At 36.9% G+C, this 23,432-nt stretch overlaps 1 protein-coding gene across 1 annotated transcript in view; it reads left to right on the forward strand.

The window, feature by feature from the left end:
• Window positions 1-23,432, forward strand: part of taf3 (TAF3 RNA polymerase II, TATA box binding protein (TBP)-associated facto) — a 93,324-nt gene that overhangs the window by 2,390 nt on the left and 67,502 nt on the right. Inside the window, exon 2 of the mRNA XM_007234985.4 lies at window positions 1,877-2,137. Coding sequence (XP_007235047.3) covers window positions 1,877-2,137 — 261 coding nt within the window. The remainder of the gene's footprint in view (window positions 1-1,876; window positions 2,138-23,432) is intronic.

Below are 23,432 nucleotides of genomic sequence, written 5' to 3' on the forward strand. Positions count from 1 at the left end.
GTAGAAAACCTCAAAGTGTTAAACAACTTTCAAGCATCACTATAGTAGCTAAAATTGCCAACCCAAGCAGTCAATCATGAATATTCTGTAAAAAAATAAATAAACAAAAAGTCAAGTTAGTAGGCTTAACTGAAGCAGAAAAACACGTTAATGTAATATATAATGTGAATATATTCATATTTCCAGCAAATATTGTATTATAGTGAGCTGTTTTGAGGCACACTTCCCTTCTTACACTTCCTAGCCTCGCACTGTTTACATCGTTAGCCTGCTGGCTAAGCTAACTTGCCTGCTAACATGCTAACTGGCTAACGTGAGATATGCTAGCGGCCAAAGAGTCGCGTGTTGTGCCTGTTTTGTGTGTTTAATTAACCTTTTTGGACAAATTGACAGATATTGGGTTAATTCGTGATGCATGCGGTTGACATTTGCTCGTTATAATATATTGTATTAGGTAATTTATATACTTAGCTTGCTAGCTAGCATGGTAGCTAATTTAGCATGCTAAAGTTAGCGGGGAAACGTACGTGCTTCTGAATTAACTTAATTAAACAGCAAATCTCAGGTATTGCAGGGCAGAGGTGTTTGTTGAAGCAGGGGCAATGTGTTGTATGTATTTGTTTGCCTTTATATAGTTTAAATATTTCTAAAAAAAACGGTAAAGTCTAATGCTATATTTGAGCTTAAGATGCTGATGCTGGCTGTTGCCATAGAGATAAAGGTAGCTCGCAAACTAGCGAGCATCTGTATGGATGAACTTGTCCACTTTGCCCTGGTCTATAGCGAATTTGTTATACAAAATATAATTAGTTATATAGTTAAAATTTTACAGGGAGACACTCACTAACCACGGATGTAAACTGGGTTTATTCTAATGTTATATAGAGTTAGTTACAGGTAGATACTCTCACCAAACACTGACTTTATATTTATTTAGGTTTATTCTAATGTTATATAGAGTTAATTACATGTAAACTTTCTAACTAAACACTGACCCTATGCGTATTTGGGTTTATTCTGTTGTTATATAAAGTTAATTAAAGATAGATACTCTCACTGATCACTGACATTATGTTTAATTAAGTTTATTCTATATGTATATATTTACATACTGTTTTATATGCTGTTTTATTTGTATACTTCACATAAAGACACACTCCCTCCGGAGAACCATGGTTTAAAATATTTAATAGGCTGCATAATCCTGGACCCACACTGTGTGTTGTAAATTCAGAGACAGTCAAATTTTTTTTTTAATGTTTACTATTCAATATTAAATAAAGATATAATTCAGGCTTTAGTGAGTGAAGGTGCTAATAGATTTAAAAAGGGTGACACTAAGAGTGTGTGTCCCATGGATGTGAATAATTGCAAAATTATAAAAATGAATATATTGTCCTTTCAGCTGTCAATATATCCGTTTATGTCAGCTGCCATGTTGTATGAGTGTGGTTGTGGGCGGTTTATTACTTCCAAGTTCTGCATTTTCCTACTCACATATCAAGAGAGGATGCTATTTCCTTTGTGGTCCACACTGCCTTCACCCACCAGGAACAAAAGGATTTCTATGTCTGTATGATCTTTGTGGACTTGACATTTTAACACCATAATCCCTAAGAATGAAAATAAAGTCCTGTTGAATGCTTTAATCACACACTTTTTCATTTTATCTGTTTTGTGCTCTGTTTGTGCAGTCTGCCATCTGACAGATATACAGCATTATTATTTTTTTATTTGACCTGTGAGAATGGGACTGCACTGGTTCTCATTTTTATGTATTGTATAAGGATTCAATAACAATTTTTACTGTGACAGGCCTTACTCAATATTTTCATTTTTTTCATTTCACCACATTGTGCTTTCTTTCCCTCCGTAGATGGACGCACGGACCCCGTTCTGAGTGATGTGGACCGGGCCTTTGGACTGATGGGGGTGAACATAGCAGAGCTGGAAGACTACATCAACCAACTGGAGCCAGTGGCCTTCTCTCAGCAGATCCCTCAGTTCCCAATCACCAAGAGCAGCATGCTGCAGTTCCCTGCTGCCGGCTTCGAAACAGACGCCCGCAACGCCCTGCGAGGAGAGAGAAGAGACTACATCCCAGAATACTTCCCTCCACTTGTCTCTCTGCAGGAAGGTAAGTACTTCTAAAATTAAACTACACAGCACATAATATATATACGGTACTTCATTTATTAGCAACTTCTTTTTTGGAGCTCCATCTAGTGTACAGTCAAGAGACTGCATTTACATTATTGATACACAGACCAGAGGTCACTAAATAGTGACCAAAAAAACAATAACCAACAGAATGTAAAGAGTAATTTCTCAGGAGATGCCTTTCTTTTCATCTTTTTCATACAGTTGGTTATTGATAAATCTTAATGGCAGAATGAATTAAGTGATGAGGATACATACATTTATCCATAACCAGCTGAATGACCCCAATTTTGCAAAGCACCCTATTTTCAGTGTATGAACAGTTATATATATATTTTGTTTGTTTGTGCAAAACTGTGAATGTAGTTTTGTTTAAAATATTAGGTTCCCTGAAAACTATGTAAACTTATTTTGGTGCTGTGTATTCTTATTATGAAAGTGTTCTCTGAAAGTCTTACATTTTATTTCCCCATGTCTGTAGATGCCCTGTAGATAGAGATTTCAGTCGCATACATCTTAGATATTACATGTGTCTTGTATTACACCAATCAGAACTGTACGTGTGTAATGATGAGTGCATAATATTAACTACACTAATATACAGAAAATGTAGTCATGTAGTCAAGATAGTAATGAATATCTCTAATCTGTTCATCACAAATAACAAACAAGCAGAAGGAAAAGTTTTATTTTGGTTTTATTTTAATGTAATTGTATAATTGTTTCTGATTAATTGTGTCCTCATGAAAATTAAATATATTTTAGCACACACACATACAGTGAGTCCAAGAAGTATTTGATCCCTTGCTGATTTTCTTCGTTGGCCCACTAATAAAGACATGATCATTCTATACTTTTAATGGTAGATGTATTCTTACATGGAGAGACAGAATATTAAAAAGAAAATCCAGAAAATAAATCTAAGGAATATATATTAATTGATTTGTATTCCATGGAGTGAAATAAGTATTTGATCCCTTAGTATTCATTAGCAGTTCTGGCTTTTACAGACCAGTTAGACACTCCCAATCAACTTGTTACCTGACCTGAAGCCACCTGTTCTCACTAATCACTTGTGTGAAAAACACCTGTCCACAGAATCAGACAGATCACACAGATTTCAAGTCTCCAACATGGGTAAAACCAAAGAGCTGTCACAGGACCTCAGAGTCAGAATTGTTGACCTTCACAAAGCTGGAATGGGCTACAAAAAGATTAGTAAGGTGTTGGATGTGAAAGTAACAACTATTGGTGCAATTATCAGAAAGTTTAAAGAGTATAACATGACAATCAACAGACCTCGGCCCGGTGCTCCAAAGAAGATTTCGCCTCGTGGGGTGGCAATGATGCTGAGAACGGTCAGAAATCGTCCTGCAACCACTCGGCAGGAGTTAGCAAATGACCTGAAGGCAGCTGGGACCACAGTTTGCAAGGAAACAATTGGCAACACTTTGCGCAACAATGGATTCACATCCTGCAGTGCCCGAAAGGTACCCCTGCTGAAGAGAGCACATGTGGAGGCGCGCCTCAAGTATGCCAATGATCATTTGAAAGATGAACCAAGTTATTGGGAGAAGGTTTTGTGGTCAGACGAGACCAAAATTGAACTTTTTGGCCTCAATTCCACCCGCCATGTGTGGAGGAAGAAAAATGCTGCCTATGACCCCAAGAACACTGTGCCCACCGTCAAGCATGGAGGTGGAAGCATAATGTTTTGGGGGTGTTTCTCTGCCAAGGGTACAGGGCTACTTCACCGCATCACTGGGAAGATGGATGGAGCCATGTACCTCACAATCCTGAGGGACAACCTCCTCCCCTCTGCCAGGGATCTGAAAATGGGCCGTGGTTGGGTCTTCCAACATGATAACGACCCTAAACATACAGCAAAGGCAACAAAGGATTGGCTCAAGAAAAATCACATTAAGGTCATGGAGTGGCCCAGCCAGTCGCCAGACCTCAATCCGATCGAAAATCTATGGAGGAAGCTGAAGGTCAGAGTTGCCAAGCGACAGCCCACCAACCTTCATGATTTAGAGAGGATCTGCAAAGAAGAGTGGGCCAAAATTCCCCCTGGTGTGTGTGCTAAACTTGTGGTTAACTACAACAAACGTCTCACCGCTGTGCTTGCAAACAAAGGCTTTGCCACTAAGTATTGAGTGTGTTTGGCAAGAGGGATCAAATACTTATTTTCCTCATTGAAATACAAATTAATTAAAATATATTCTTTAAAATTATATTCTGGATTTTTGTCTTGATATTCTGTCTCTCCATGTTAGAATATATCTACCATTAAAAGTGCAGAAGGATAGTGTCTTTATTAGTGGGCAAACAAAGAAAATCAGCAAGGGATCAAATACTTCTTGGACTCACTGTATATACATATATATATATATATATATATATATATATATATATATATATATATATATATATATATTCTTATATTGTACTTGCCTGCACTTCTTAAAGGATAATAATTGCAAACTAGATTTATAAATGGAAACAGCAAATTATATATAAAATTAAATTATATATATTGGTTGTGTCAGTCACTTAAATATATATTGTATTAATCATCACAATATTAAAATCATGATTCATATGTTTTAAATGCTGTTTTTTCCCTGTGTTTTTGATAGAGATGAGTGTAATCATAGAGTAGTGTGGTTTAGGTCTGGCAGACTAGATTTAGACTAGTCATTTTTACTGCGTTATAATAAAATGTCGGAGTGGTTTTGATGCTTTTTAAAATTAGAATATTGTAATTTGCTGAGTTACTGAGTTTAACTTAGAGCTTTAGTGCAGAAAGTAGTTGCTTAGTGTGTGTCGGTGGGCGAGAGAGAGAGTCTTCAGCACAGTGATGCTGTGTCGACAGTTTGGAGGGAAATAAAACATGGTGGATGAAAGTAGTAGATGGCTCAATGGGTAGCTAGCTTGCTGGATAAGCGCCTGTGCTAACATACCAGACAACAGAGGATATATATCTCACACCCACTTTCCTAGCCTATCAGCCAATAGCTCACGGCGCAGCTCATTGCTACTCACGCTACCTGAACAAAATTTGATACATCAGTGATCCGGATCTGTTCCACCCAATTCCAATCCTTTGAAAATTATTTAATCCACCCCAATTTCTGATCACATGATCAGATTGGGGACATCCCTATACTAATTGTTTGTCCTGGCCAGTGTGAAAGGCTGGTTAGTATTGGGGCATATTGCTTCACCCTTTATAGAGAATTGTAGTCTATAATTTGGCTTCTCAGTACTGCATATCAGTATTGTGATTTATATCTCATCTGCACTTTTTATTCAGTACACAGCCCTTGCTTTACTGGTTTAATATAAACCAGCTCTGAGTGCAGGCGGATATTTTGTGGGCACGAACGCATGTCTGCATAAGTGTGTATGCATATGTGACTGTCCACCTTCCGCTGTTCCTGTGTGGCCGTTTTCCGAATGTGTGCAACTCAATCCGACCGGACGCTGTGTGCGTACTTTGTTCTGTAGAGAGAAAGAGAGCGGAGGAGTGAGAGAGGAATAGATGGATGGATGGATTTATCCGATGTGTGTGTGGTTGTAGTGAAAGAAAGTATGGAGTGAGTGTGTGTGTGTGTGTGTGTGTGTGTTGGGTGTGTTTCCTTTGGGGAAAGTCGGAAACGATCAGGCCCACTGTCGGCACGCACAGGAAGCCACACTCCTCCCTTCAGAAAAGAAAAACCCTCATCCTTTCTTCCTTTCCTCTCCCTCTCTCACCTGCTGCCATCCTCCTGGACTCCCTGTCTGGCTCCTGTCCCGGCGTCTGGCAACACACACACACACACACACACACACACACACACACACACACTGAGCTTCTCATGGCACACACTGAGGGCTGCCAGTGGGTGGTGGAGAGGCGGACATGATCGGGGTTGTTTCAGGTTAGCCAGGAAGCTGACCGGCTGTGGGGTCTTTCTTTCTTTCTTTCTTTCTTTCTTTCTTTCTTTCTTTCTTTCTTTCTTTCTTTCTTTCTTTCTTTCTTTCTTTCTTTCTTTCTTTCTTTCTTTCTTTCTTTCTTTCTTTCTTTCTTTCTTTCTTTCTTTCTTTCTTTCTTTCTTTCTTTCTCTCTCTCTCTCTCTCTCTCTCTCTCGCTCTCTCTCTGTGACTCTAGCCAGGGCAGGGGGCCTAACTGGGCTTGGAGCCAGCACTCAGCTGGGTGCCACTTTGCCAAAAAAGAAAGAGTTTCTCTTATTCCTTCTCTCTTATTGTGCTTTCTTTCTCAAGCTCTTTCATTTTCTCTATTTCTCCTCTTTTATTTTCCTCCTCTGCATTGCTCTTCCACTTCTCTCGCTCTCTATTTCTCTGTTCAGTTTTTATTCTCTCATTCATTATTTCTCTCTCCTTTCATTTTTGTTCTTCCTTTTCTTTTTTCTGTTTTCACTTTTTCTTGTTCCTTCACTTTCTCTGTTATACATTCTCTTTTTCACTAATTTGTCTCTTTTTAATTTTCTCATGTTTTTCCTCTCTTCTCACTTTTCATTTTTCTTTTCCTTTATGTTTTGTTATTTCTTTCTTTTTCGTCTGTTTCTTATTCCTTTTCACTCTTCTTCTTTTTATTTTCTGTTTACAGTTTTTATTTCTCACTCATTTCTCACACCTTCCATTTTTGTTCTGTCCTTTTCTCTTTTTTTCTGTCTTAATTTTTTTCCCTTTACTCTTGTCTTTTTTACTAGTTTGTCTCCTTTTCATTTTCTCTTGGTTTTCCTCACTTCTCACTTATTCTCATTTTTCTTTTTCTCCTTATTTTTTGGTATTTCTCTCTTTCTTTTATGTTTTTTTTCTTTCTCATTTCCTCCTTCATTCATTTTATGCTATTTCACTACATTTTTGTTTCTTTCTTCGTTATCATTTTTTAAAATTTCTTTCTGTCTATCTCTTATCTCTTGTTTTATCTTCTTTTTTTATTTTCTCTCACTTTCCCTTTTATTACTCATCATTTATCTTTATCTCCTTACTGGTTTCTTACTTTTTGTTTCTCTTTTGCTATTTTTTATTTTGCACCCTTTTTTCTTGTCTCACATTTGTGTTTTCTCTTTTCTTCTCTTTTCTTCTCTTGCTATTTATTATTCTTTTCATCCTTTTTCTTTCTCTTATTGCTTTTACTATTTGTTCCTCTCATCTGTCCATTTTTCTGCTCTTTCTTTTGTTCTTGTCTCTTTTAGTGTTCCTCATTTTTGACTTTCTCTTTTTGTTCTTTCTTTTCATTAATTTTTATGGACAACTTTTTATTATTATTATTATTTTTTTTATATAGCTTTTTCTCCCTTTCTCTGACATTTTTCCTTGCTTTCTCTCTCTGTTTTCTTTCCCTCACACCCATCATTCTTTCGCTCCGCTGTGTTATGTTATGTTATTACATGGGATATTACACACACACTGTTAGAAGTCCACCACCACATCATTACCATTACACAAACATTTTCCTGCGCTGACCGCAGACGTTATATAACCCGCTGCGTGTGAATCAGGGTCCTGAAACTGGACTGAAGTGACTGAATGCTCCAATTCAGAGTGTGGTCACAAGCTGGCGCTGTTTAACCAGTAATGAGCACAGGGGAGAGCTGCGGTGCTGCAGTGGCCGTGCCTCCAGCTTTCCAATAAGCAGACACGACCAAAGTACAGAGTCATGAGGATTATACTTATGATTTAGGAGTACAAATCTGAGTTATATGATTAAGTTAGAACAGCGTGTTTATACTGTAGTGTCAAAACTCAACCCAGTGCTTGGGCTTGTGTGTATTTAAAAAGGCTGTATATGTCAAACACATAAGCAACGTTAGGAGTTCTTTTACTTGTTACATTCAAAATTATGTTTTGAATACTTTAACTGATTTAACATCAGGGAAATTAACTGGATTATCATTCACCAGCTTCATAATGTAGTAGCACATCTTATTATTATTATTATTATTATTATTATAATCTGCTGATTATCAGCTAGTAGACTTCAACAAAAAACACTTTAATTACCTGAGTTGTTAGTTACGTGAGTTGTGTAATAGTGATTAGGGCTGGTTATTGTAATTATATTTTTCAAAACATATCAATTAATCACATTGTATTTACTGGGAAGTGCTTGATTTGGAACAAAAGTATTTGTCCTCCACAATCCCCTGATCTAAACCCAACTGAGATTCTGAGGTGTTTTGAGGTGATTCGTAAAGGAAAAGCAGGAACTATTGTTCAGCACCTCCAGAAACTTCTTCAAGATGCTGAGAAAACTATTCCAGGTGAATCTACTTCATAAAGACACTGAGATTAAAATACCAAGAGTGTGCAGATCTGTCCTTAAGATAAATGTGATACTTAGAACAATCTAAAGTATAAAACATATTCTAGTTTTTGTGTACAAAATAAATCTACATGTATTCCTATACAGCTTTAATGTCTCCAATATTAAATGTACAATGATAAAAACCATAAAAAAGAAGAAAACACATTGAAAAGAAAAATACAAAAATAAAGTAATATAACAAAAAAAACAACAAAACTAATAAGCATATTTGGTGCATGAAAACTGCAAACAATTAAAAGTAAGTACAGTTAATAGCAAAAACAATAAAAAAATAGTTTGCACTTAAGAATTGAATGTGGTATTTTTTATTTTTGACAATATTGCCGTGATATTCTTCTGGGCAATAGTATTGCATAAAATACAGTATCTCACCAAACTTTACTAACAATATACTTTTACAAAAACAGAGGCCAACAGCACAATTCATTACAGAAAATGCAATGCAGTAAAAAAATATTTTATTACAATATTTTTATTTTGGACTTATGCTGCTGTTAGTTTATTCTATCAGCATATTAAAACATCATAAAATGCATTTAAATATGGTCATATACTATCTTTATACTCACTCAGCCCTGATTGCATTGTATTGTTAAGTATTTAGTAAAGATATGTTTTTATGTGTTGTCATAACTGAATGAATGAATAAATAAATGTATTGTGTGTTTAGATGTTTTTAGTGTGCAGTGATGAACCTTCCCCCGGTCTCAGGTCCGTGTTTAGCAGCAGTGATGTAGATGCAGTGTGTCAGGCTGATCCTCCGCTCCAGCGCGAGTGTGTGAGATTGAGTGTGTTATTTTTGGTGGTATTGGCAGAAACAGTAAACCCACACTGTTGCTGACGTTACAGAAGATTCCGTTTCCAACATGGAATAGTGTGTTAGCTCTCCGCTTCAGCACCAGACACCTGAGAGTATTGTCGAGCGCTGAGATCGTAGTAAACACAGCGCACAAAAAAAAAAACACGTTTTAATGGCGTAATCACTTCTTACAATGGATACGATAAAAGTTGACCTGCCAATAAAATGACGCTGCAGTAAAGCGAGAGAATAGTACTGTAAGTATCAACCTGATCACACTATAATAACTCTCCATATCATCGAAAGACAAACTTTACAGGAGAATAAAAAAGAACTGCTTAACTTTTATTGGAAATTGATGAGACAAATTGTTTATTTAAGTAATTTTGAAGCATTTCTATTGAGTTCTGTAAAGCTGCTGTCAGTGGTGGGTTCCTCTGAAACTGACATCAGGACAGTATGGCTGTGGAAAGACATTTTTGCTGATTAAAAGTGATTGAAATAAAATATGATAATTAGATTTAAGCTAAAGGAATTAGAATTAATGTCATTGTAGTTTAAAATTCTAATTTAAACAAATGGACCAATAGAAATGCTCTAAATAGCTTGGAATAAAATCTTGTGTGTTGATTTTATGTAAAAAACACTAAATAAAGCATTTTTTATTCATTAACTTATATTGAAAATTAAGATTTTTGATTTTTGTCTGTGAATACCACAAGGTTGACTATATTAAAATATATTCTGCTACTCTGCTTGTCGATGTCAAATATCAGGCAGCCCTAGTGTAAATGTTTTGAACTTTTTTTTTTTTTTTTTTGGTAGTGATCCAATTTGGTGCACAAATCTGTTTGTTGTGGAATCAAAAATAGCATCACTCAAACAGTCAATTGTAGCACAGTGTTGGAGTATATTTCAGTGTGTGTCAATACAAACAATAATGATTTTTACATTTTAAATTGCACTGTTATTTATGTATATCATTATTTTAGCCATGGATTTTTTTATTTTAAGTCTTCATAAGCTTTGTTTTTGCAGTGAATTATTTTGGACTGTTTGAAAAGCTATACATAGTTATTGTTTGACTTATAACTTTTAAAATAGGTAGAAAAGTTATTTCAGCTTTTAAAAATAGTTCAACTGTTTAAAGTTTTAAAATCAGATTTGTATCTTATTGATAAGCTGAGATTTATTTTTTAATTCAAACACGACTAATTCACAAATTTTTAAATACACTAAGCTTTCTTGAAGCTAATGCTGAAGTGTTTAGAATCGGTTACCTCGTAATTTATTAACTGTTAAAATTGTGATTCTTGATAATTCTTGAGGTTTTTTTTCTGTACCTTTTTTGTATTTGGTTATACACTTTGGAAGTGGGCGTGTCTTACTGCAGAAATAATAGGTGTGCGCTGCAGGTAGTGCATGCTGTGTGCTGACTCTAGTCAGGCAGCCAATCAGCAGCCTAGTTACAGCTCATGATTGCTGATGAAAGCAGCTACTGAAGAACTGAGTGATATTTGATTTATTTAATTTTTGTATAGTATTAAAGAAAGTATTGAATTTCGATACTCAGGCCCGTTCGTGCCGGCGCTCCCCGTAGCCGTGGCGGGTCTTGGTCTGCGCTGTGGCGGCGGCGGAGCCGTGTCTGGGTTTCAGTCTGTAGGCGCTTGTTTGTCTATTGTGCGGGAGCTTATTGTTGTTTGGTCCTGAGGGAAGGAGGGATGGCAGGGCGAGAGAGACGCGATTGCATCTGTACACTGAAATTACCAGCGATCACGCTGCCTGATAAACACCCGCTCTATGCAGAGAGAAAGGGAGAGAGAGAGGGAGACGGGCGAGAGGGAGACATGGCTGTGAATGAAAGGAGTAGAGAGAGAGTCTCTGAATTCGTTGGAATTCGTCTTTTTCTTCTCAGGCATATCCCAGCCATAGCAGAGTGTGGCTGTGTCACGGCTCGTCAGGCCTGAGGATTTAGATTCAGATCGGAATAGAGAAGAAACAACTGGAGACTCAGATCTGTAAAATCCTGTATTGTACAGGTGAAGAATGTGGCGTACTCTACAGTCAACCACATGTTTGTGTGTGTGTTTGTCAGAATGTGTTGTAAAACCAGGGAAGAAGGCAAAACATGCTGTAAAATAAAAAAAAGGACGTCATATTTAAAAAGAATATATATACAGCTCTGGGAAAAAATTAAGAGACCACTTCAGTTATAAGTCATGTTCTCTGATTTTGCTCTTTATATGTATGTGTTTGAGTAAAATTTACATTGTTGTTTTATTCTATAAAGTACAGACAACATTTCTCCCAAATTCCAAATAAAAATAGTCATTTAGATCATTTATTCGCAGAAAATGAGAAATGGCTGAAATAACAAAAAACATATCAAGCTTTCAGACCTCAAATAATGCAAAGAAAACAAGTTCATAATTATAAAGTTTTTATTAATTTATATTTGGTGGAATAACCCTGGTTTTTAATCACAGTTTTCATGAATCTTGGCATGTTCTCCTCCACCAGTCTTACAAACTGCTTTTGGATAACTTTATGCCACTCCTGGTGCAACAATTCAAGCAGTTCAGCATGGTTTGATGGCTTGTGGTCATCCATCTTTCTTTTGATTATATTCCAGAGATTTTCAATTTGGTAAAACAAAAGAAACTCATCATTTTAAGTGGTTTCTTATTTTTTTCCAGAGCTGTATCTTGATATACATTTTGGCCATATTGTAAAGCGCTATGCAAAAATATTGAAATAAGTCTGCACATGTCAAAAAATGGCAAAATTGTCCTCCATCCCTTTTGTTTTTTGTGTTTTGTTCAGTTTCTATGTCTAGAGTTAAGTGTTGATTCGTTTTACTGATCTGAAATTATGAAGTGGCATAGAGAATGAACCTTGTTTCCTGTGGAGAAAAAGGGATTTGTATCATCTACACTTGCAGACCATATATGGGCCAAGACCAGGTGTTTAAATGACAATGTGTTTTTGGGGATCTTGAGATCTTTCTTCTCTTTTGAGAATAAGTGTGTGATTGCTCTGAGCCTGTGAAAAAAAAACACTTTTAAAAGGTGCATTTTGGCACAGTACCTTCAGAGGTACTTTTGTGAATTTCTTTGGTTTAATGATGTGTTAATGAGCAGCTGAGTTTGTTGTTCTGATATTTTCATCTTCATGTTCACAGTAGCTTTTGTATCAGCATCATTAGCAGTGTCACAGTTACTCAGGATATCAGGAAAAGCTGTTAGAGCTAGAAGTCTTTAGGCATGGTAGCAGGGGCACCATGATGACGTTTATTAGAATATTTTGTCCCCCTTTCCTTTCCAGAATATTCCTGTTTTTAATTTAAAAGACAAATCTTAAGAACTCCTTTTTTAAAAAGTCTTAACTTAACAATTTATCTAAAACTAATGCCTTAATGTCTTAAATCCTACTTCCAAAAGCTTATGGAAATGCCACAGACAGTAAAAACAATATTGATTTTCGATTCCCTTTGTTCATTGTGCAGATTCCAAATAGCAAATTATGTGCAAGGTAGCTTACTTATTTGATGGCAGTCTTACTAACTTAGCAAAACCTACAATATTAATTATTGGCTTAGAGGGGGCAGTATTTTTAGGTTTATTCACTTTCCTTATAGCATAGGGGTTAAATAACCCCAATTTTGCATTTGACTCTTGTTACTAGGGATGTAATGATGCACATTGTTCACGTTTGTATTCTGAATTTACATTTTTAAATTGATTAAAGTGATTAATTGTAGATAGTAACAATTTATTACTGACCTTTTGTTTATCCTTATTTAAGTATTTCTTTTTTTTTTAAATGAATTAAAACTAATAAATTAAGTGTGAAGTATAAGTAGACTCCGCCTACATAGGTGATGATTAGAGGATAGTAGTGAAATTATTTAGTGCATTAAACTGTCTAAAGTTCATTGTGAAACCAAGTCTAACCAAACTAAATGTACAGAATACAATGTAACAAACACAGGAAGCTTGTTGCGGAATTTCAGGTGTGAAAAGGCCCTCAGGTAAGGATCTGTCACTCTCAGTGAAAACATCACAATTTAAACTTATTAGCACCGTGCCTCAGAGCAAGGGCACTCATTTATACCTCCCTCTCTCAGTAGGTGTGTGTGTGTGTGTGTAGCCGAGTGTGTGTACGTACCTCGCCTGTGTTAAGTTCTGAATTGAGCCGGGTCTCTGTATTTGAGCTGCTTCGTTATCAGGTCCTTTCAAAGCCTCACAAGAGCGTAAAATGATTAGAGGAGCAGCTGACAATGCGTGAAGAGATTTGCGCAGTTTGCGCAGGTTCTGCGAGGATGTCGGCCGCAGCCGTTCCACTCTGAACAGAGAAAAGAATGAATATTAAAGCAGCCCCTTCTGTTCTCCCTTTCTTCCCCACGACACCTTCACATCTTCTTCAGACGCAGAATAGACCGCCGCTTGCTCCCATTGGCTGGGCCAGGCTCCCTTAGCCAGGAGAATCCAGCCTGATGAAAAGAGTCTCTAAAATATAATACTCATTATACTTACTATACTCTCTCTATCATTCACACACTTTCTCTCTACATCTCTCTACCTCTAACTCTCTCTCACACACTTTGTCTCAGTCTCATCTCTAAAGTATAATACTCATTATACTTACTATACTCTCTCTCTCTATCATTCACACACTTTCTCTCTACATCTCTCTACCTCTAACTCTCTCTCACACACTTTGTCTCAGTCTCATCTCTAAAGTATAATACTCATTATGCTTACTATACTCTCTCTCTCTCTCTATCATTCACACACTTTCTCTCTACATCTCTCTACCTCTAACTCTCTCTCACACACTTTGTCTCAGTCTCATCTCTAAAGTATAATACTCATTATGCTTACTATACTCTCTCTCTCTCTCTATCATTCACACACTTTCTCTCTACATCTCTTTACCTCTTAACTCTCTCACACACTCTCTCGCTCTCATCTCTAAAATATAATACTCCTTATACTTACTATACTTTCTCTATCATTCACACACTTTTTCTCTACCTCTAACTCTACATCACACACTCTTTCTCTCACTTCATCTCTATAATATAATACTCATTGTACTATATTATGTCATTCGTACACTTTTTCTTATCCTCTAACTTTCTCTCCGACACACTCTCACTCCCACTTCTAATATATAAAAAATACTCTCTCTATCCTCTCTCTGTCATTCACCACACTTTGTCTCTACCTCTCTTTATCTCTAACTCTCTCACACACACTCACACTCCCATCTCTAAAATAAAATACTCATTATACTTACTATTGTCTTTCGCTCTAACATTCACACTTTCTCTCTACCTTTCTACCCCCCTCTCTCTCTCTCTGTTTCTCTCTTTCTCTCTCTCTCTCTCTCTCACTCATTTCTGTCTTCTCACATATTTCTTTCTGTCTTTCATTTTCTTTTTCAAATTTCCTTAATTTTTCTCTTATAAATACTGCTTTTCCTACCTATTTTTCTGTCTCTTTTTCATTTCTTCTGTATTATATTTTTTGTTTAATTATTTATTTTTATTTAACATTCTTTTTTTTGTTTCTCTGTTTTTCTCTCTGTCTTTGTGTTTTCCCATCTTTTATTGTTTTTTACTGTTTTGCATCTTTCTCCATCTGTCATTATTTTTTTCTTTCTTTTATTTTTGATTTTTACATTCTGTCTTTCTTGCTTGACTTAATCTTAATTTTGTCCTTTTTTATTTTGTTTCTTTCTGTTTTTCTTTCCTTCTGACTTTCTTTCCCCTTTTCTCTTTTCTGTTTCACTCACACTCAGTCCATTCTCTCTCTCTCTCTCTTTCTCTCTCTCTTTCTCTCTCTTTCTCTGTCTCTCTCCCAACAGTGACACTGTACTGATGTAGTAGTAACTGCAGTATTATCTCAACCCCCTTATCTCAATGTATTTCCCTTCCTCTTCCCACAGAGAGAGAGGGAGAGAGAGAGAGAGACAGAGAGAGTAAAAGAGAGAGAGAGGTAGAGAAGTGGAGTAAGAGAGGGGCTATCTGCGCTTTGTACTTTTCTGACTATTTATGTCGGACAAGGTCAGAATCGTTTAAACTCTGCCGGCTCGCTCAGACCTGCAGATAAGATGAGAGGAGAAAGGATAAGGGATCGATGGAGGAGTGCAGATCTCTCTCTCTCTCTCTTTTTCTCTGTCTCTGTATCTCTCTCGGCCTCGTCTCTCTTACACTGAGGTTTGTCAGTCGGATCCATTTGTCTTTTTAAGCGTCGACTGGTCTGTGTAAAATACAGTACTCTCTGCTAAACGCTCCACTTTACTCATCCAGATCAAATCAGAGGGCAAATTAAACACTATCCAATAAATCTCAACCCATCTGAGCTTCAGCCGAGCTGCTGCAGCTTCTTCATGCTTTGCTTTTCATTATTATTTATCCTTTTAAAAAAATGTAATTACTCTATTACACAGTTATTGCATATAGACCTGTAAGCCATAACTTTACGACCACCCTTTCTCCTCAGAAACAGCTCTCACTTGTTGGGGCATGGACCCCACAAGACGTTTAAAGGTGTTCTGTGGTATCTGGGCACCTTTTAGATGTTACAGCAGATCCTTCTGTGAGTTGTGAGGTGGACGAAGCCTTCGTGAGCTTCAATGTTGCTGAAGTAAGCTAGTGTAAGCTCTCCAAACTCCAGAAGACTCGCCCTCAATTAAAATTAAATGAATATTGAAATCCTGTAAAACTGACACCAACAAATCCATAATTTCTGGTATTTGATTATTTATGAGTATTTTATCCTCTTCAGAAAGTAGAGAATTGTGTTGTGATATATTGAGTATCACAGAATTACATTGTTATCATGGGCAAATAATGGTTTTATAGAATATTTGATTCCTAATCAATATTTTTGAAGTCATATTTTTATTATTATCTCTTGCACTTTGGCCTCATTTCCACTGTAAGGCCAGATGGTTAGTAGGGGTATGATATACTGTTCTACGCCAGTGCAGACCTTTTAGACTGGTTTTTGTATTTGCTGTGTTTGGGTCAGGAAGTGAACATTGTGTCCTATTCCTGTCCTGGTTATACAGAATTTGACAGTTTGCACGCTCTTGAAGGCTGCGTTCACACAGCAAGTAAAAGTGGCCCAAATCAGATCTTTTTTTTATGTCAGATTTGTGGTTTGTGTTGCTGCGATTTGGGTCACTTCAGTATGTGATGTTGAAATGCAGTGTTCCTAATGAATTGGCCAATCGTGGCTGCAGATCACGACTGCAGTGTCAAAAGAAAACAAAAAAATAAAAACCTGGCAGTGGCCAAATAACACATCCTTTGTTTAGCAAGCTGCAGCGAATTCTTGGTGGTAAGTTCAGCTACAGTCTAAACTCATTCATAGCTCTTGAGGTAAGGGATTAAAGTGAAACTTAAAGTGAAGCACTGCTCTGTCATGTTTGCATGTCACTTACAAAGCTTGAAGCATTCAGACAAATGTTATGAATGGTTCACATGAAAAGAATTGAGTGAACAGCCCAAAATAAATAACGATATTTAGTCACTTTTTTGAGAATGTCTAAATTACTCACACATTTTTGAAATGAAAAACTGTCCATCGGTACTGTAGCATTAACACACCAGCTAATCACCTCATCCCACATACAACCCCTGGCAAAAAATATGGAATCACCAGTCTTGGATGAGCACTCCTTCAGACATTTCATTCTGTAAAACAAACTCTGATCAAAAACATGATACAATAATAAGGTCATTCCAAAGTGCAACTTGTTGGCTTTCAGGAACACTCAAAGAAATGAAGAAAAAACATTGTGGAAGTCAGTGAATGTTACTTTTATTGACCAACCACAGGGAAAAAAATATGGAATCACTCAATTCTGAGGAAAAAAGTATGGAATCATGAAAAACAGATAAACAAAAGATGATTCAAAATACATCACTAGTATTTAGTTGCACCACCTTTGGCTTTTATAACGGCTTTCAGTCTCTGAGGCATGGACTTGATGAGTGACAAACAGTATTCTGCATCAATTTGGTGCCAACTCTCTTTGATAGCAGTTGCCAGATCAGCTTTGCAGGTCGGAGCCTTCTTGTGGACCATTTTTTTTCAATTTCCACCACAGGTTTTCAATTGGGTTGAGATCTGGACTATTTGCAGGCCATGACATCGACTGAATGTGTCTTTCTCCAAGGAATGCCTTCACTGTTTTTGCCCTATGGCACAATGCATTGTCATCTTGGAAAATTATTTAATTATCTCCAAACATCTGTTCAATTGAAGGGATGAGAAAACTGTCCAAAATGTCAATGTAAACTTGTGCATTGATAGAAGAATTAACCACAGTCATCTCCCCAGTGCCTTTGCCTGACATGCAGCCCCATATCATCAAGGACTGTGGAAATTTGGTTGTTTTCTTCAGGCAGGCCTCTTCATAAAGCTCACTGGAACGGCACCAAACAAAAGTTCCAGCATCATCACCTTGTCCAATGCAGATTCTTGACTCATCACTGAAGATAACTTTCATCCAGTCATCCACAGTCCATGATTGCCTCTCCTTAGCCCACTGCAGTCTTGTTCTTTTATGTTTAGGTGTCAATGATGGTTTTCTTTTAGCTTTCCTGTATTGAAATCCCATTTCCTTTAGGCGATTTCTTACGGTTCGGTCACATACATTGGCTCCAGCTTCTTCCCATTTATGCTTCATCTGTTTAGTTGTACTTTTTCGGTTTTCAAGACAAATGGCCTTAAGTTGCTTGTCTTGACGCTTTGATGTCTTTCTCGGTCTACCAGTACGCTTGGCTTTAACAACCATTCCATGCTGTTTGTATTTGGTCCATATCTTGGATACAGCTGACTGTGAACAGCCCACATCTTTAGCAACCATGCGTGAAGAGTTACCTTCTTCAAGAAGTTTCACAATCCTCTCTTTTGTTTCAAGAGACATTTCTCTTGTTGGAGCCATGGTTCTTGCCACTCTAATTCGTCCAGCAGCCCTCCAAGGTGTCATGACTGCAGGTGTTTTTAACTGCAGACTAACGAGCAGATCTAATCTGAGGCAGGTGTCCATTTAGGGAAAGGAAATTGACTGGGTGTGTCCTTATTTTCTACCTTCAATTTGAATGATTCCATACTTTTTTCCTCAGAATTGAGTGATTCCATATTTTTTTCCCTGTGGTTGGTCAATAAAAGTAACATTCACTGACTTCCACAATGTTTTTTCTTCATTTCTTTGAGTGTTCCTGAAAGCCAACAAGTTGCACTTTGGAATGACCTTATTATTGTATCATGTTTTTGATCAGAGTTTGTTTTACAGAATGAAATGTCTGAAGGAGTGCTCATCCAAGACTGGTGATTCCATACTTTTTGCCAGGGGTTGTAGAACGTCTGGTGTCTCCAGTCGTGCACCAGCTCTGTAGTTCGACCTAGTGGTTGAATAAAGAACTGCATCTTCCTGTGACCAAGGAGGCTCTGCAATGAGCCTCATACAGAGCTGCTGTAGTTATTGACTCTTGAATTTGCTTTGATCTGCACTTAGGATTGGCTTTCGTGGGCGATCGGACAATATTTTTATAATGAAAGCTTACGAACACATTTCGGATTTAAGAATTACAGCATCTCTTACTTACCTATGCTGATAAACAGGTGATAAAGTTTCCCATTTCAGATCAATAAACTTCACATCTACTCAGATTTTATGCATACAGTGGTGTGTGTTCATTTACTGTGAACACAGTATTGTTTTGCAATACTTTGTTGATTCACAAAAACAAAGTATTGTAAAGATTGGTGTCAGACTGTGGTTAATTTAGTGTTGTGTTAAACCCCGCCCACTAGATAGCAGTGTTGTGCTCTGGTATTAGATCCCACTGTTTTATTGCATAAATACGCATTGCGCAACTTAATTAAAAAAATAAATAAAAACTAAAGAAGTCAGCGTTTATTTATTTATTTTTTAATTTGTGTTTTTTTTTCTTCACACTTCTGTGTTCTCAGTTGCAGTAGACATGGACAGGCTTGGCTTTACTGTGAAGTGTGTGTGTGTGTGTGTGTGTGTGTGTGTGTGTTTGTGTGTGAGGAAGACTCAGTTCTAGTGTTACTCTGTCCTGGCTGTATGATAGATGGCTCAGTGCAACCCTAATGCCCCCTGTCACAACCATTTACCTTTGCTTTCTGGGGGAGTGTACATGTGTGTGTATCGATGTGTGTGTGTGATGTGTTAGCTCTTTGGCACATTATGATTGACAGGTGGGGGATGACTCCCTGCTGTAGTGGGTCAGGTAGTGTGCGCGAGTGTGAGGCGGAGAGTGTGTGTCTGTGTGAGAGCGGTAAGGAGGCGTAGAGTGGCCTGCTGTGTGGCTCAGTGGAGAGGTCAGCTGACCCAGGATCAATCCTGTAGAGAACGCTGCCCTGCTCTGACCAGCCTCGCTAACTCAAAACGTCTGAGAGAAAGTGTGTGTGTGTGGTAGAGTGGACTTCTTTCACACTGCCTTCTGTCTGTCATCTTTTCTCCCCGCGCTCTGTTTGTACTTTACCTCCACTTCCTCTTACCTTCCTCTCCTGATATCAGACCTGCTTCTGAAACCCGTCTCTCTGTCTGATCAGAACCTCACTGCACTGGGTTTGATGGTTGGATGGTTGGTTGGTTGGTTAGTTGCTTCTTTATGTACCTACAGACATGTTCTGACTTACTGGATTACTTACATGTTTAATGACTTGCATCCTGACTTATTGACTTATTTAATTACTGTGTTTAGGGGTGAAATTATAACTCAAGTAATTTGAGTTACTCGATAAAAAAATATATATTGATTAATTTTCTGTGCCTTGAGGAATCGTTTAATTAATTTTGAAATGCAGAGCACAGAAATTAGCGTGGACTTTTAATGTGAAAAAGCGCGCTTAACTTTACGTCACCCACGCACAGGAATCAGGTAGAGGAGGTGGAGGTTTTTGGAGCCATGAGCAGGTAAATTTAACTTATAACAAATCAATGAGATTACCATCAATGTACTTTAAAAACATAACGGTAGCTGTGGAGCGCGGATTATTATTAATACTGTCTGATGTGTGATTAGTTTATTATATTTAATAATATAATAATAATATTAGTTATTATATTATTATAACTGAGACAAGTTCTCGACTTAATACAGGCTTTATGTAATCAGTAAACACAGCACTGTAGAGTTTATAAAGAAATACATGTTAAAGTTACTCTGGCCGGAATGCACGGCCATGAACTTACTGTATTATGTCATTTAGTCCTAGTTATGTCAGTTAATTAGATCTGAGTAGTGTAAAACGTAAAAAAAAACATTATTCCACAGGTATTTCCAAAAAAAATCCAACATTGAGAATCCACTGACTTGATTGCAGCAGCTTATCCAACACTGGCAGATCTGCCATTCTGCTGTTGAGAAGCTAAGATGCAAAACATAAAGCCAGTGTTTATGCCTTTATTATTGATTAATGCCCTGTATTAAAAAAAATACAAGAAATCCTAAGTTTAAATAATTTAACTTAATTTATTTAATTATTAATTACTAAATTATTACTTGTGGTATTTATGTCTATTTTGTGTTTTATTTATTTCTTCATTTGCAATTAAAACATGTATGTTGTTAATAAATAAATTAAACCAATTGCCCATTCATTATTAAGTGTAATTTCTTTATTTTATGAAGTCTCTTGTTTTATGTTTTATCCGGTTACTCGATTAACCGAATCGATTTTTCAGTAGAGTACTCGATTACTAAAATAATCGATAGCTGCGGCCCTAATTGTGTTGTTACAAGTTTTCACTGTAGCCACCTGGCAACCCTGTTATTAGAGCACTGCTATATAAACAAAAAATTCTACATCAACGACAACAGTGTTTTTGTGGCTGTATAAAATGTATTTAGCTGACCCACTGGACTGACTTGGTGACTGTATTTACTGAAGTAACTTACATCATTAAGTACTGATTTACATGCTTGCTGACTTGCTAAACTGTAATTGTTAAAACAAACGGTTGTTTTAAAGTCAAATAAGCACTTAAAGTTAATCTACAAAGATTTCTCTACTGAACATTTCAGTAAGCTTAGAATTCCAGAATTTATCCAAGTCTGAGCACCGGCCCCAGTTAGCAGCGCTAGCCAGCTGCAGTTAGCAGCGCTAGCCAGCTGCAGTTAGCAGCGTTAGCCAGCTGCAGTTAGCAGTTTGCAGCGCTAGCCAGCTGTGGTAAGCGTTGGTGAATGCTGCCCAATAGCAGTAGGCTGAGGAACTCTGAGTGTTCCAGTAACCCATGGCGCTATTAGCTAGCGGTTCATCTTATGTAGCTTGTTTAAACATAGAAATGCACTAATGCCGCTGCACTCCTGCTAGAGACCCTTCACTGAAACTCCCTTATAAAGCTGTACTTCAGTGAAGTGGCTTTACTGCTCCTTACAACCTGACTGGATTAAAAGGCACACTGTTGACTTTTGGGAAAAATAAACTATTTTAAATTGCCCTATAGTCCGAAAAATACGGTACTTACTTATTTATGACTTATATACTTATTACACACTTTACTTATTGACATGACAAATTATGTACTTACTGACTTTGCATACTGTTGCATAATGTTCATATTGACTTACATATTTACTGCCTTACATACCTAATTACTGACTTATGTACTTACTAATGTACTTTACTGATGTAATTGACATACTTACTTCTGATGTGAATGTGTAATTGTAAAAACGATTATTTGTGTAGTGCCAATATTACAAGACTGGCCAAGAAATAATTATTGTTTCACAGTTAGAGTTTTGTCTAAACATGATAATTTATTATTTTATTTTAAAGAACTAACATCCCAAAAGTATTCGTTCTATAAATCTTCTTATATTTTGTCTTTCCTATATATACCTACACATACAAACACACATTCTGTGTAACACATTCCTCCATTGCTTACATTTACAGCCCTTCTCTTCTTCATTCATGTTCTCTCTCTTTCTTTTGGTCACTCAGTTTTTCATTAATTATGTTCTGTTTTACCCTCCCTCATTTATTTGATTTCTCTTTTTATTTTCTTTACTTATTTCATTTCTTACCATCCTATCTTTATTTCTTTCTTTGTCTCTTTCTCTATGAATTCTTTTTCATTCTTTTGCTTTTTCCTGCGCTTATTTCTTTTTTTCTTATATTTCTTTTACTGTTATCAATTTATCTATTAATACATTTACTGTCCCTCTTATTCTCCCCTTTTCTCTTCTTATCTTTCAATGTATCTCCTTTATTTATTTCTTTATTTTCTCTTTTGTTCCGTACTGCTATTACTTATTTTCATTTTCTGTACAATCGAACACACTTTTCCTTATATTAGTAATTAATTGATTTTAATTTGATGTCCACTTAAATTATGAAATTATTGCACCCTGGCACCCTGGTGTGTGTTTAGGCTAGGGTTGGTTTATTATGACCGCTAAGGAGTGGTTGAGCGTACCCTGCCTGTGCTTGGGACGCAGCCCTGTGTATTTCTGACCCCCTGGTGTGCTTTTGCTTTCCAGTTTGAACTGACTTTTTCTGATGTTTTGTGTTTCTGTTTTTACTTTGTCTGTTTTTATTTCATTTTAATATCATTTTATTTTATTTTTTATTTAAAATCCGGCTCTGTGCTCCCCACTGCTGGACTTTTGTCTCTTTCCCCCTCGTTCTGCACTTCTCCTCAGCGGTACGCCGCCTCCGCCACCGTGCGTTTGAACCCTCGGAAGGAGACGGACGGGAAAACAAAAGTGGGAACAAAAAGGCGGGTGAGCAAAGCTGAGGGGAGGAGGAGGGGAGTGTAATTATAAAAGTTGAATATTATTTCTTTTATGGATGTATCAAAGTGTCCCTCATTGCCATCTTCAGGCTGGGGGGCTTTGATTGGGCTCTGTGATGTGGGATTTGCCTGGCTGAGCTTTTAAGGCGTTAATGCACGTCCCGCTGTTTTGTTTTTCTCACCGTCAGACACTGAGAGTTTTTATTGATTTTTTTTATTCTAATAACACGTTCTTTTCTTTATTTTTCTCTGCTTATTGCAGGAGTTACTTTGAAATCCCCTTTTCTTAAAAAAAAAACATTAAAACAAAAACAGTATCAGCATAAATTAATGTGAGTT

This window comes from Astyanax mexicanus, chromosome 2, assembly GCF_023375975.1.
Source record: "Astyanax mexicanus isolate ESR-SI-001 chromosome 2, AstMex3_surface, whole genome shotgun sequence".
In the NCBI taxonomy this organism is placed as follows: Eukaryota; Metazoa; Chordata; class Actinopteri; order Characiformes; family Acestrorhamphidae; genus Astyanax; species Astyanax mexicanus.